Source organism: Emydura macquarii, unplaced genomic scaffold, assembly GCF_026122565.2.
Source record: "Emydura macquarii macquarii isolate MOO-44397 ecotype Brisbane River unplaced genomic scaffold, CSIRO-AGI_Emac_v2 contig_3470, whole genome shotgun sequence".
Classification (NCBI taxonomy): domain Eukaryota; kingdom Metazoa; phylum Chordata; order Testudines; family Chelidae; genus Emydura; species Emydura macquarii.
In genome coordinates this window covers 746,966-763,436 of record NW_027133607.1, presented here as the reverse complement: position 1 = coordinate 763,436, position 16,471 = coordinate 746,966, and the positions used below count along the sequence as shown (strand labels likewise).

General features: G+C 38.0%; 1 protein-coding gene across 5 annotated transcripts in view; it reads right to left on the bottom strand.

Annotated features, from left to right (window-relative positions):
* Window positions 1–16,471, bottom strand: part of UPF2 (UPF2 regulator of nonsense mediated mRNA decay) — a 127,035-nt gene that overhangs the window by 71,109 nt on the left and 39,455 nt on the right. For all 5 annotated transcript variants that reach the window (XM_067534858.1, XM_067534861.1, XM_067534862.1 and 2 more), the window contains 3 exons: window positions 7,739–7,847; window positions 5,685–5,798; window positions 4,333–4,449 (listed from right to left, as the gene is read on the bottom strand). In XM_067534858.1, the coding sequence (XP_067390959.1) occupies window positions 4,333–4,449; window positions 5,685–5,798; window positions 7,739–7,847 (340 nt within the window). The remainder of the gene's footprint in view (window positions 1–4,332; window positions 4,450–5,684; window positions 5,799–7,738; window positions 7,848–16,471) is intronic.

Genomic DNA, 16,471 nt, shown 5'->3' with positions numbered 1-16,471 from the left:
CCTTTCATAACAGCATTAAACTTCTTTAGACACGGTAATATGGTTTGTTAGCTTACTCACTGGACAATTTAACAATCTTTTCTATAAGTTTATGCTGAACAAACAACAAATCTGTTGTAATTTATAATAGTAGATAAAAGTTACAACCTTTCACTTGTACTAAAATTAGCTAAAATGAAATACATATACTTCTCCCATAACTCAAATGCATGGATTTTTAAGGCCAGAAGGGATCATTATAACATTTAGTCAGACCTCCTAAAAAAACCCAAGCGAACTCACAGCTCTTTCTATTTGCCCTCTGTCCACCTCCCCAGCTCCTTCCTTCATCTAATTTCCTACTATTAATTATTTTTGTCATTGAAGCTTTCCTTATATCATGTTCAACTTAATTATTTGCTGTCTTTAACCAGACCTTAAAATTATTTTCCTGAAATCTTGGTAGCATCTTAAAACTCAAAATTATACACCAGAAACAGGGAAGAAAAAATACTCACTCTCTATTTCTGGTCATTGTTAGCATTTGTCTTCACATCAACATCACTGGTGAAATCTCTTTTCATGCTTTAAATACTATCCATCTCAACAACTGCAATTTCCTCTTTCACAATCTTCATTAATCCTTTTCTCATAAATTTAAGAATTCAAATTTTGTTTATCTCATTCCATAGAGTATCACTTCCACAAACTTCTTCCAGTTCAATTAACAAGTTGCTCTCCTACTTAATAAACTCTTAATTAACTTATTCAAAACTACTTCTCAACTCCTAGCTACTGTGTCCCCAGGCCACTCACCAAATTCCTGCAGTCTCACTTTCCGTCCTCTCCCCATGACTCTCAAGAGCCAGGAGTCACTCATTTGTATTGTTATTTCTAGCTGAAATGCTATCTCCTTTCTTCAAACAAACTAAATTCTCTCCAAATCTTCCCTGTAAATCACACGGACGTTTATAAGTAACTGGAATTCTCAAAAACATTACCTTCAGAAAACCATCATCCTTGCTTGTGAAATATGGAAACATAGCCAGCACTGAATAGGTTCTATAGATCAAAAAGGCACTGAGGTCTACACCATAACACCAGGCAGCGTTAAGTGTTTGTTTCAGCACTACATCATAAAAGATACACATGCTAAAGTGGAACAGTTGTATGCCAAAGGAGTCAGATTGATGTAACAATGCTAAACTTTGAGTAACTTGTTCATCTCCAATATGGCTTGAAAAATAAGATACAAACACGTTCCAGTGTCTCCAGAAGGAAACGCCTTTCCTAAATACAGCATGTGCTGGGCTATAAAGATTTTCCCTTTGTTCTTAAATACTACTTCTAAATGTCGTTTCTCTATATCACAGCAGAGAAACTTGTGGGGCCCTAGAAGTTTGAAAAGAAAAGCTTTAAACAGCAATTAAATTTTAAGCTATACAAAAAAATGAAGGTTACTTATTGTGACTCAGGGTTCTTCAAGACGTGTGGTCCCTATCCGGATTCCATACATGAGTGCACATGCGCCGGAACTGTTGGACGTAGTCTCCATCGACCTGCATGTAACCGAGTTCTGGTGTCCAAGGGAAGAAAAGAGCATCCCCTTGAGAACCCTGCCCAAGAGCACCTCTGGAGCAAAAGAAAAGCTTGTGGTTGGGTAGCTGTTGCCAAAAGGTCCCAGCGTAGTGTGCCCCATTGGCAGAAAACTGAACAAAGAGTGGGGTCATGAAGTTCCCATTCGTGGCTGCAATGAAAGGAGTGGCTGAGAATGTCTGCAAGGTTGTCTGTACCTGGTAGATAAGTTTCCTGAAGTGCGATGTGTTGTAGGCACCAGTTCCACAGGTGGATTGTCTCCAGACAGAGAGCTGGAGATCTCTCTCGACCTTTTTTGTTTATATATACAACCGCTGCCATGTTGTCCGAGAGTAGTTGCACGTCTGGGGCGGATGAGAGGAAGAAGAGCTTGGCAGGCATGCTGCACCGCTTATAGTTCTAGGATGTTTGTAATGAGGGAGGTGAGGGCGGTGAAGAGGTCCGACAGAAGGAAGGCCTGTCCGGCAAGGGAGTCAAACATGCTCCTATAAAAATGATTTCTCTGATAGGCACGCGGGTAGACTTGTCTTTGTTGATGCAGATGCCTATACTGGTGAAGAGATCCCACAGTGTCCGGCTGGTAATGAGGAGGCATTCACAAGACAACGCCACTAGGAGCCAGCTGTCCAGAAATGAGTACAGGGAGTGGCCTAGGAATCACATATAGGCCACAACTACTGTAAAGACTGTGAACACATGCGGGGTGGTGGTGATCCTGAAAGGGAGGACACGGAATTGATAATGGGAATGTCCCATTGTGAAGCAAAGCAATTTGCGATGGATGGGATGGATGTCCACGTGGAAGTACACGTCCTTCAAACAGAGAGCCACGAACCAGGCCCCAGGCAGGAGGAAGGAGATGATTTTGGGCAGAGTGACCATTTGGAAACAGAACTTGTGGTTAAATCATTTTAACACCCGTAGATCCAGAATGGGGCAGAGGGTCCCTTCCTTTTTTCAGTATAAGGAAGTAGGGGGAGTAGAAGCCATGTGGTGCTGGACACATCCTATGGCACTCTTTTGGAAGACAGTGCATATTTGCTTCTGGAGAAGGTCATGTTGAGATGGGTCTGCATGGCTCCCATGAGGAGTGTGATGAGGGGGAAAAGCAAAAAATTCTATGAGGTACCCCTGGTAGATGACATAGGTGATAATCTTGCTCCAATTGTGTGCAAAGAGAGCAAAACCACCCCTGAAGACAACCGGAGAAGGAGTGGAAGAGGGTTTGTGGTTCTCGAGGGAAGAGTCAAAAGGGTTGTTTGGGGGTGGGGCGTTGTGGGAAAGTGGAGGAGGCAGAGGCAGCGGAAAATCTGAGTCATTGGGAGCATTGGTGGCATCGTGGCTGTTCTTGCTTGCGTAGAGGGTATGGTTGGTAGGCGGGTCAGGTGGGGTATTGAGGTCGGAAAGAAGCCCGGTTTTGGTGGCAAGTTGAAGCCCAAGTATAAAGGCCCAAAGACCGAAGCGTGGCACAAGAGTCTTTGAGCGAATGAAGACTCTCACCAGTCTTATTGTTGAAAGGTTTCTAATGGTTAAAAGGGCAGTCCCTCAAGGGTGGTTTGGACCTCCTTCGGGAAACCAGAAATCTGCAGCCAGGAATCCCTGCAGGGAACCACACCAGATGCTAGACAGCATGATGCCATGTCTGCTGCATTGACTGCTGCTTAGAGGGAGAACTTGGCCACTAAATGTATACTCATTAATGAGGGACTTAAATTAAAGTTGCCAGTATAGCTTGGTAGCTGGCAATAAGGAATTGCAGGCCCACTGATGAATAAACATTACACCAGAGCAAGTCAAGCTTTTTGGTCGCTCCATCTGGTGGAGTGGTCCTGAAATACTGCCGTTGGGCACATTCCCTTGCCACTTGTACTATGAGATAGTTGGGTTAAAGACAGCGTTGGTGCTCGTTGTTCACTGAGCAGCAGCACAGGCATGAACCACAGTTCTTAGAACTGACTTGTTGGGGCATAGCTCTCCACAGCGGGAAGGATGCCACGGATGGGGTAGAACGCTGGGAAATTAACTACCCTATGACTACTATCAACTTATTAACAGAATAACTCTATACAACAATGTTGTGTTTTTTTTGGCTACAAATGACAAGGAGGAAAGGTGTTCTGACTCTGGCCATGCTGCGGTAAAAGTGAACTGAGAGGGAATCAATCTGCACAGTCTCATAAGCCAGCACATGCGCACCCACATATGGAATCCACGTAGGGACCAGCACTTGAAGAACCACCAAAATTATACAAGAAAACATCTGTTTCTACAGCTCAAAGATCAACAGCAGACAAACAGGAAAAAAAACAAAAAGGAAGTGGAGCCTGCATTCCTCGCTTTATAGCTGCAATCTCTGCATCCTAGAGATCCTCAGTCAAGTGACTCTGGTGAGATTCTAACAGCTTCTAAGAATCCAAGGTTTGAGCAGCTCTGCACTCAGTTCTAAAAGTAGGAGCTTGTGGAAACAATTTTATACGGGAAAACCTCTCTTTTTGCTTTAGATCACCAATAAACTAATTCTAAAGATTGTATTCTATGAAGAACACTATTTACAAACTCTGTTATTGTACTAGCAGATAAAAATCGAATGAAAGTTTGCATTCATTACTGACTGAACACTTGCTGGCTAGGATATTACAGTAGTTATGACCATTATTGCAAAGTTGTATAATAAAACTGCAAAACAAAGGAAAGACAATGACAGTTTAATTCAGTATAGGATTTTCTACAATAAAAGGCTATAATTGTTGATCTTACCAAAAGAACGCTGGTTCTTAAGTGAGACTCTGGTGATCTAAATAGGAATCTTCCACACGTTTCCAGCAGAGTACATGCCATTTCAATATGGTGATGAGAAAAGTCTGACAGAAGCATCTGTGTAAATATACACACAATCACCACATTTTGAACCTTTTTCCCCACTAATAAGAACACTAATATGATTCTATCAACGAGACAATTATAGTAATAATTGCATTTTCATCTTAATTTTAAAAAAGTGAAATGCCATTTTCATCTCAACTTGAGAGCTACGATACTGGCAATGTTCTCATGCAATTTCATTATGACATTTACTTTCTTATAAAAAGTAATATTGTAAAGTGGTGTTTAGAGATCCCAAATACAGGATTCATACATATAAAAAATAAGATGTTTACAAAGCCTACTATAGAAAGGCTCATAACTTTTAAAAAAAGATAATGCACACTTTAAAAAAAACCATTCATAACTGCTTTAAAATTTGCTCTGCTAGATTGGAAAAACATTGTACAAGCACATGACTACCCAAAAGTGAAATTAACTAATCTAGTTTCAATTTTCAAGCTGAGCAACAGGTACAAGAATAGAACTTTGTATTTTATAGTACTACCCAGATACTAACCAGCTACTAGAGAAACTGCATAAATGATGAGTTTAATCTGATTTTAAAATTCAGTTTTAATAACTAAAGAGGTCTAAAAATTATCACCATCACCACAGGAAGGGACTTGGAAACATATTGTATCTACAATGTCCTTTTATAAACATTTTTTAAAATCTTAGTTAAATTCAATTGTGAAGAGAAGATAAACAATCAGACTTAACCTTAATATGCATCTGGGATTAAATGTCTGGAGTTCAATGTTTTGAGCTGATTTACTTCTCTCTCAAGAAGTGGCACATGTCTACCTAATGTGATGGCATATCAGCCCCTCTTTTATAGTCACTGAGAACACTGAAAAGTTTCCTTTTTATTGGAAAAGTAATAAGAAAAAGCTCATTTCCAGCTCTGCAAGGAAGTTTGGATGGATGATTAGAGATTGCTTACAACTGCCTTCTAAGAAAAACAATTAGCAGCAAGTCATTTTCTTATACTCCAATAGGCAATTATATTCTAATAGAGTCTTACTACCGGAGATTACTCCAGGGATGTTTCTATAGTGACTATAAAACCAAAAAAAAATTTTTTTTTTAAAAACCAACAGTAACAAGAAAATCAAGGTTCCAATATTTTCTGCAACATAATAAAATCTTTAACAGTGGAAAAATGGAGGATGGGAATGGGAAGATTATTTTATGCACTAAAATCAAGTACTGCACTTTTCTAACTACATCTCACCAACACTAACCTTTAAACAATGCAGAGTGTCATTTTTGGAGAACATCTTAAACTTGGCAAGCTCTCCAATAAATCTCACAGTTTTATTTTTTGTTTCAATATTGATCTGGTCCTTTTTTCTCACCTAAATAAAGAGGGAAATATATATGCATTTAATTTTAAGCTCTCAGAAATATGTACCTCATGTATTTCTAATACATTCTCTTTCATCTTAACATACTTGTTAAGGCTGTGAGTTCAGAAAGACTGGAAATCTCCAGTTTGATTCCCCCCACTATGTCTTCACTTATCTCTGGCTCCCCACCTTCCCCCTCTAGTTTGGCTCCTCCACGCAAACCTCCACCATCCCCCCGATTTGGCTAACCCTACAACTTCCCCCCCATCATCTCTGCTCAGGCTCTTCATGTCTCCATCTCTGAACGTCCTTCCTACCTAGAACATGGTCCCCCAATATGTTCATAGTCTTAGAAACATGGTTAGTGTGACACTGTACATCATTCTGCCCAGTATCACTGTGGCATGCTGTAGGTCAGAGATTCACAATCTAGGGGCAGGCCTCCAGGGGGAAAGGGGGGTGGGGCAGAATGTATTCAGGAGGTGTGAAAGAAGCTTTAGGAAAAACAAAGAAAGCTTAATGAGCACATTTTACAAACAGCAATAAATAACTAGCAAAGCTGATTCAGACATATCAGGTCCTCAGATGGCACTGTGCATTTGACTCTAGATGGTGTTAGAGCTAGATACATTTTGAGGGATTTGTTAAGCTTGCACAACATTATACAAAGACATTGCCATCTGTAGATTAATCTGTTTGCTACGATGCAGTGTGCACATTTTATTATAAGCATCTACCACAATTGCAGCTTTGCTTTTGCTCTTATTACAATGGATCATTGACTCTGTTTGAACCAATGCCTTACTGTTTTTAAAATGTAGTGAGAGCTGCATGCTGATTTTTTTATTGGTGTATGTACTTGTGTGGTGGTGGTAGGAGGGTGTAAACTACTACAGACACAAAGAAGGGAGGGGGGATCAAATAAGTTTGAGAACTGCTGCTCTAGGTGAAGTCTATAGTTAGTGTTCTGAAGGTAGAACCGAAAAATCAGGAGTCTCTCAGCCAAACTGGTAGAATTAACAGGACTGTCCATTAAGTGATGACTGTTTCATTAAAAGAAATTAAAAAATGTATGGACGGACATCATTGTAATTACACCAAACACAAAGTACAATGACTTCCTTTCTAATCATAACATTATTTAATAAAATGCAAATAATGAAATTCCCCCTACACTCAAACTGATGTTTTGCCTTTAGCATAAATGATAATTAATTTAATTAAAAAACTACAGTACATTTAAATAATCCATATTTGTCTGTTAACAGATGCTACTAGAGAAAACAGATTTTGAGATATCCGTAATAAGGTTCAGAAGGAAATGTTGAAGAAATAGCTATTGTCCACCTTAAATTTATTTTTATAATGAAATTTAAATATAGTACAGGAAACAAGGCTAAGTAATAACTTTGTGAAGAACTAGTTCTAAGATTTCTAACCTTCCTGACTTCCCAATATTTATCTCTCTTTACATTTTTCCAAAATGGATGTAGTAGGACTGATAAAGCACAGTACATAGCAGAGATCTTTTGATAAACAAACAGCTGCCATTAATACACGCCACTGTCAATTTAAACTGTGAACTATCAACAGTATTCTTTAACACTAGTGTTTGCAGATTCTGTCCTGGCTTTTATGTAATTTCTAAGTCATATTATCTTCTGTACTAAGCTTAATTGCGATTTAATTTTGGAGCTTGAAGACACTATATGAATGTGTATAGATAAATGACATGTGGTCTGTCAAAAAGTTTTTCAATGTACACAAATTAATCCAACATACTGTAACAAAGCAATATGATTAGAAAATAAGATTATGTTCTGAGTTGACTCTTCTGTGATGTCTGAGTCAGCATCTGCTTTAGTGAATATAATATAACTTATAACAAGCATTTTTCCCCAAAAGATCAGATTTCTTAATCTGTATGCAGTAAAACAAAACAAACATACATGAAATCTGAAATCCCCTTTCAGCATGGAACAAAGATCCTCTGCTACATCAGACATACAGGGATGCAATGTGGCAACCAGCCTTGCATAAAACGGTAGCAAATCCAACCTGTAAACAAAGGTTACACATATGTATAAAATGAGAGGACAAAGCACAGATCTAATTCAGGTTATATAAAATGTATTTATGCCTACAGATACACATACAACTACCAATTTGTTCGTAGAAAGGACAATACATGACTACGGGCATATATATGTAGTTACATACAAAGTGTATTGGCTTGTACTTTTACTAGTTTTATTGCTATTTCCTATTACAATATTTAATTCCCTTTAGATATTCCTGCTTTAAGTGCAAAAACTCAGCTCAACCTTAAATATGGAACCATATATATGGTTTCTATAGTAACATGTACTACTATCCTTTGTGAATTTCTATATGCAAGAGAAATACAGAAGGAAATTAAGAAGCCTGTCAGTATTCTAAATGACAGCATTTCCTGCAAGACTGCAGACAACTCCCAAAAATAAACAGAAATATGCATTAAGAGGCAAACATACCAGTAAGACAAAAAATCCTATATTGATAAGCAAACCAACATCCGAACAATTGTAACAGTGCTACTAATTAAAAGAAAGCTCCACAGAAGGTAGGCATGCATATACTGTAACCAGCTATGCAAAAAACCAAGCTCAAACAATGTAGCAAAATTTGCAGTCCCAGTACATAAAACATTTATTTTACAATGTTAAAAACTCTACCTTATTTCCCTTGAAGTTATCCTTGATTACATCCCCTCATTACCATTTCCATGTTTTACTGTCACTATTTTCTCCCCATCTTTTCACTTTTCAGTTGTTTTACTGTACAGTTTATATTTTGTTTGATCTTACTTTGCACCTTGTTTTGTTCCTTTCACTTTCAAACACTATGCTGAGAACATGATCTGCTTCTAAAAGTTTAACAAGCTCCTGTAAATCGTTTTGAAAAAATGGATGATCTATTCAGTCATATAGGTAAGCTATGGAGATCAGATAACCTGAGAATCATAAAAACATGAAGAGCAACTTAAAAAACAAAACAAAACCCCCAAAACCCCACCATCTTCCCCTTATGCCAAACAATTTTAAGATATATTTGGAGCTGAACTTCTAGAACAAGTCCAGTGCTATGGATCAGTAGTAAAGAAGAGAAGGTGCCTTAGAATCATTTACAGACAAGAGAGGTGAGTAGTTGTGAACAGAAAACTGATCTTTCTTCAGGCTTGCAGGATTATGAAGACTGGTTCTCCTATATTACTAGAACTGAAGAGTAACAGTATTATTAGTTTAACATCTTAAAATAAAACATTTTAAAACTTAAGTTGTTCTTTAAGTGTTTTTAAAATAATAATACATGCAAGGCTCAATTCTGCAATGTGTTGAGCACTTTGGCCCTGATCCTGCAAAACACTTAAGCACATGCTCACAGAACAGTTAAGAAGCTGACTGAAAAGATATCTGACCCATTAGCGATTATCTTCTAAAAGTTGTGGAAGAGTGGAGAGATTCCAGTGGACTGGAAAAGGGCAAATATAGTGCCAATCTATAAAAGGCAAATAACGACAACGCGGAGAACTACAGAGCAGTAAGCTTAACTTCAGTACTGGTAAAAATGAAGGAGCAAAATAATTAAATAATCAATCTGCAAACACCTAGAAGATAGTAAAGTGATAAGTAATGGTCAGCATAGATTTGTCAAGAATAAATCATGTCAAACCAACCTGATGACTTGTTTCCCTGTCAAAGAAAGCTTTCTGGATGGAGGAAAGTGGTAGATGTGGTATATCTTGACTTTAGTAAGGTTTTTGATACTGTCTCACATGACATTCTCATAAACAAACTAGGGAAATACAACCTAGATGGAGTTACTATAAAATGGGTGCATAACCAGTTGGAAAACCATTCCCAGAGAGTAGTAATCAGTAGTTCACAGTCAAGCTGGAAGGGCATATCGAGTGGGGTCCCACAAGGATCAGTTCTGGGTCTGATTCTGTTAAATATCTTCATCAATGATTTAGATAATGGCATAGAGAGTACACTTAAAAAGTTAGCCTGCGGTACCAAGTTGGGAGGGGTTGCAAGTGCTTTGGAGTACAGAATTAAAATTCAAAATGATCTAGACAAACTGGAGAAATAGTCTGAAGTAAACAGGATGAAATTCAATAAGGACAAATGAAAACTACTCCAATTAGGAAGAAATAATCAGTTGCACACATACAAAATGGGAAATGACTGTCTAGGAAGGAGTACTGCAGAAAGGGATTTGGGGGTCATAGTTGATCACAAACTAAATATCAATCAACACTAACACCGTTGCAAAAAAAAGCAATCATTATTCCGGGATGTATTAGCAGAAGTGTGGTAGACAAAACATAAGTAGTAATTATTCTGCTCTATTCCATGCTGATAAGGTCTCTACTGGAATATTGTGTCCGGTTCTGGGCACCACATTTCAGGAAAGATGTGGACAAATTGGAGAAAGTCCAGAGAAGAGCAAAAAAAATGATTAAAGGTCTAGAAAACATGACCTATGAAGGAAGATTGAAAAAAACTGGGTTTGTTTAGTCTGGAGAAGAGAAGACTGAGGGGGGACATGATAACAGTTTTCAAGTACATAAAAGTTGTCACAAGGAGGAGGAAGAAAATTGTTCTCGTTAACCTCTGAGGATAGGACAAGAAGCAATGGACTTAAATTTCAGCAAGAGCGGTTTAGGTTGGACATTAAGAAAAACCTGTCAGGGAAGGTAAGCATAGCCAGAAGTGATTTTTAGCAGGGCCTGTGGCTGACATCGGTGGGCCGGCTGAAGAACAAGCGCTGCTCCAACTTCCTCCTTCTGGTCATGTGACCAGAAGCAGGCAGTTCGGGAAGCAACCCACCGAGAAACTAAGCTGCCTGACGCGCTGCTTAAGCTACCGTGGCAACTCATCAGGCAGCTTTAGTGATTCTCAGCCAGTCGCTTCTTGAACTTCCTGCTTCTGGCCACGTGATCGGAAGCAGGAAGTTCAGGAAACCACTGGCTGAGAAAGCTCCAGTTGCCAAGGTACTTTAAGTGGAGCTTGGGTGCTTTCAAGTGAGTGGGCCATAGCCCACCTGTAGCTATGCCACTGGCCTAGGGAGGTTGTGGAATACCTGTCATTGGAGATTTTTAAGAGCAAGTTAGATAAACATCTGTCAGGGATTGTCTAGACAATACTTAGTACTGCCCTGAATGCAGGGAACTGGACAAGACGACCTTTGAATGTCCATTCCGGACCTACACTTATGTTTTACTGAACTGTGGCCAGAGTGCTCAGAACACTGAAGAACTGAGGCCTTAAAGAATAAGGTAATTATGTAATTTAAAAACTAATTGACATTTACGTAGCATCTCTCCCACTCAAGAATCTCAAGTACTTTACAATTAAACACACACTGGAATCATGTCACTACTAAAGTGCAACTATTTCTGGACTGGAGAGCAGCAGCCAGACAGAAAACAAGTGTACAGAACACATCACACAACAGAGAGTGGAGGAGACATTGGGCCATGTCACTCAGGCAAATCTTTACGTTTTTTGAAATCTTTAACATTCACAGAGGAGACAGGACCTTGTCCATTTAAATTTTCAGCTGAAAGACCCACAGTAACTTACACAGACTCTACCTTAGAAAGACAGAAAGCTAAGCTGACTCTTAATAATGCATAGAACTCCAGTGAAACATTACAAACATTTCAGTTAAGTGTTTAATGGCTTTTATTCTCTCTTGTTAACCAATAACCTAACTAGTATTTACATTTTAAAAGTTTACCGAAACAGGTAGTCAAGGATACGAGGCACAGCTAATTAATACCACATTAACAACATTTATCCATTAACTCCATGGGAAGTCTGAAATATTCAAACAAAAGAAATACTTTTGCTGGGTTCTGTTTTATTTGAGGTTATTATTTTTCCTGGCTGCTCAATTCTTCTTTCTTAAAAGGAAAAACAAGAAGTTTTGTTTAGATCTAAAGTACTTGAATGTTGAGAGCTAATAATTAATTTTATCTCCATAAACCCAACATATTTGGGGAAAATTAAGCCTTAGAGCACATTGTTGCAGTTCCGCTGGAGAACACAAAAGGTTTCTTCATAGGGGAAAACACTAAGAGTGTGTATTTCCAAATAGGTGAAATAAAAAAAAGAAAAGCCAGGGGTCAATTACTGTGAAACTGGCAACCAGCAAGAGATCTTGTCTATTCTCTCACTCTCTCTTACACTCACACAAATACCAGTTTACACTGTGCAATAGCACCATCTACTGGTACCCATATTTTGTAAATTAATGCTCTAATTCCAATTGTTTTCATTTGGTCATTTTCCCCATCTCAAATAATAGCTTCCCTTTTTTGAGGAGGGAGAAGAACAGTGAATGGGTCCTCTATTTCCTCACTAAGATCTGGCATCAATGGATTTTGGATCCCTGTGTTACGTTCCCATTAGAACATTAGGCTGGCCTTTATTTGTAACATTTGTGAAATGTTTCTGGGATATTTTAGTTATGCGAGGGGGGAAGGAGCCTAAAATACTGATGTTACAATGTAAAGACCTAGCTCAATTAAAGGTATGACTGTGTCTTCTGCAAATCAGGTATATTCAAAATTACAATGTAAAAAACCCCAAAATTTTAGGTACTCCAAAAATAGGATTTTGCCAGAGAGGCAGCTTACTGATGTGTGAATTAGACAGCAAAAGATACAAAGTGCCCACCTCGTATTTCACATCATATTTCAATTAGCTAAAATATATTAATAGGATCTAAATACTACAATACTCTTACCCATATGATCAACAGTCATAAAAATATTGGTTGGTGATGTCCACTCTTCTCTTATCACCAACAATCAAGACAGTCGGAATGATCACAACAAATAATGCCATCGACTTTTCATGCTACTCAGCAATGGGATTTCTTGCCTTGGCAAAAAAGGCTCAATAATCGAAGCAGAGCCCTCAGATGGATTTATCCTGAAATGTAAAGTCTTCTGGAACACGGATATGCTAACTTTTAGTTCAACAAAACTGACCTTGTTACTGATAATGACAAGCTAAGAAATTAAAAGAAAATATATATATGAGGGGTTCTTTTAGAAGTTTGTTGAAATTTGCATAGAACATGCAGAGCTTTCGCCTTAGAGAAGAAAACTAGGATATATACTGAATTGAAAATAACTATAAGGCTCAAAATTTCAATATCATAGGCAACAGAGTTCTACTAGCAGTTCATAATCCAGGATGTCACTTTTTAACCTTATTAAGCAATATTATACAGTGAGAGAACTCAGAACCCATAAGGGAAACTTTCAGTATGTGTTGTTCTAGAATTTAAAGTCCAATAGAATTTAAAACCTAGAAGACCTTGCAAGATTTTCTATTGATGGAGAATACCAACAGGATTGTTGTATGCAAATAAATCAAAATTAACTGTTTTACTGGATAGACAGACGTAACAATCCAGTGAGACAATAAATTATCCATAATTGTACTGAAATCAAGGGTAGTAGTGCTTTAACTACTTACAGTTGCTTTGTAAAAATAAAATTATCCTGGATTACTCTATTGCTATTTAATTTTAAATTGGTACTTATTAATTACAAGTATGAAAACCGTGTGAATGCTAGCAAGCAAAATCTTAAGCAAGGTATTCTGTACTTTTGGGGTTAGAGGTTCAAATTTCAGCTGAAGAACTGAAACGTGCTTCATTCATAATCATCACACAGCGAAGTGCAATACTTATCTGACACCAATTTTCATTCAGTTGAAAAAACAAACACTTCCTTTTTTTTTTTGGACAAATAGGTCTTGAAGATTATCAAAAACACTCTATCCTAAACACAGAGTGAGAAAGCCTACATAGAACAACACTGCATAATGACATGCTGAAAAAGTTGATGATGGGGGACTTGGGGAAGAAGAATATTCATATTAAACCAAAGCTGCAGAAATGCAGTGTTTTGCATGCAATAGCAAAGAGTTCATGGGGGAAGTGGTTGTTTAACAACTGATACCTATTTGAATAGAAAACAAAAATAAAACAAAAGAACCACTTTTCAAACAAAAGAACAACTTTTGTCTAATCTTACTGTTTTGGATATTAATGTAATACTTCAGATTACACTACTTGAAATTAGTACATTATCCATGGAGACTGTATTTGAAATATATTTGAAATATATCGTTTATTCTACTTTCTAGAAGGATGCTGTTCTTCTGACCTTTTATAACAAGGACAGACACATAATACTTTTTGACATTTTGTTTCTCCACTGACATCCTGGAGGGATGTTGTGGAAACTCCTGGAAATGGTAAGACTAGTTTGTAGCAGCAGTAAGAGAAGGCAACTAGGATAGTGGGATGCATCAACTTGGTATCCCTCAGAGAAGATTCTGTTAATGAACCATTTGTTTTTAGGGTACGGAATGTGCTATCTACTTTTGTAAAGCACGTTAATATTTTATTGTATGCTTATATATTCTTGGCACTATATGCGGTACATTATCCAGCATCATCTAGAATTCTTACAAAACCATTAAAAGGCTTGTTTAAAAACAAAATAAAAAAGGGAGTTGCTCCTTGTCAACTTCAATAGATTATACTGAAAGAAACCTAAAGAACAGGAGAGACTGCCAACTGGGGCTGCAGCACGAGTGGAGGAGGGACTGGTAGCTATGATCCTCACAGCCCCTCAGACACATGAGGAGCTGGTAACCAAGGGGCAGCAAACAGCATATCTACCAACTCTGCTCTTTCTGCTGCAGCCCCAGCCAGTGTTCCATCTGCAGCTGATGTTCTTACTCTGACTAGACAACTGTGGTTCAGAGCAAGCAGACCAACCAACATACTGTCAATAGTTCTCCAGCTGAGTAGCACAACCAGAATTAGGCATCGCTGGAAGCGGGTATGGGAACAGAATGCAGTCTAAGCCAGAAATCTACAGCTGGATCACTGCTCCAGTTGAGGACCCTAGAGCAGGAGGGGGACATTTCCAGGAGGAAACGTGGAAAGGGCATGTGGGAGAGGGAATAGCAAGGGAGTCATTGTGGGCAAAGTGGGAGCTGTACTCTTAGCCAACGAACTAAGTATTAGTTCTCTCAACATTGATTGTAGTCTTTATCAAATATTAATAGTTGGCAGATTAATGCTGACCTGTCAGATTCACATTTCAAATTCTTCTAGGAATTACTTCAATAACTCTGTTTGTTCTTCCTTAGAACCAAGAATGCACTCTTCAGAATAACTTAAAGATGCTCAGAAAGAGAACTGAATCAGAATTCTGACAATCTTGAAACATGCTCAAGGATCATTAAACAAGAGCATTTGCTCAAAACCTGTATTCATGTTAAATACAGCTATTTAAACCAGTAAGTCAATTTGGACTTCAGCCCCATTGTAATCAGCAGAAGCTTTTCTGCAGTGATAAAAGTATTATACCATTTTTATTTTTCAAGTGAGATTCTGGAAACGTCCAGTAACACTTGTTCCGTTTCCCATGCTTGCATCCCTCCAACATGCTGTCAAGATTAGATTGCTCAAATTAATCATTAGCTCTAGCTAAAGCCATTTATTTTGCTCTTTTCGCATGAGCCACTGAAGAGTATCAGATAATAATGACCTAAAATCCATGTGAAAGATCATCATTATGCACAACAAAATAATTTATTAAACAGAATATTACATCTTGTAAATTCAGTGTAATTTGGCAGGCATTACAGTAAAGGTAAGGAGGGAAACATTTATGCACAGAATAATATAGTGTTATAAACAGAAGGACAGGTTTTTTTAGATCTGGTCTACACTAGAGAGAGCAATAGATTACATTTCTGTCAATCAACTGAAACGCACCTTGCGTACACATACAAAAATGTTCAATCAACTGGTTGCCTCTTTGATAATCTATTTAAGCTGCCCCAATAACTTGCAAGGATAAAAGGTCAGTTGACTGCCTGTGGGGACACTAAACACAAATAGGGCACTGAGCTCAGACAACTGTCATCTTTTGACAGCTCCTCTACTCAAGAATTATATGAGCACAGAATTCCCTCTAAATTCAAATGCAAAGCAGACATCAAGTTGGATCCAGGTTAACAGCAGGATAATCAGTATGCAAAAACATGGTCATTACACAAGAAAACAAGAGTAGGTGGTCCTTTGAATAGCGGATGCTTATTACAGATAGGATGCAAAGATGGGCAGGGAGCTAGCTATTGCACAATGTATACACAACTTTTTAAACAGAAAAAATGGTACTGAAGAACTAAGAACCAAAGTCTGTTTATTCAAAGCGAATGATTACAATCCTGAATGGAGTAAGAACATAAACAAGATATTCTTTAAAAGACTGTTCTCCTCCACAAGGTAATACCTTTCTGGGCCACTTCACATAAGAAGAGGCAGAGTAACATGAAAATTACAAGTGAGAGACTCAAGAAGGTAGAGAGAGATGACATACTACATCTGAAAATCAAAGGCTGCAACATTAACAACTGCCTGCCAAAAGCAGCTGAGATGAGGCATTGGGAATGCACTCTCTAGAAATGTAAGATTGTTTCTTCACAGCAAGTACATAAAGTGCACCTATCTAGATGAGTTTTGACAGAGAGTAAGGCTAAATACATTATGCAGATCAACTAGTTTAGTTTAATATAATTTTCTCTCCCTATTCTTAA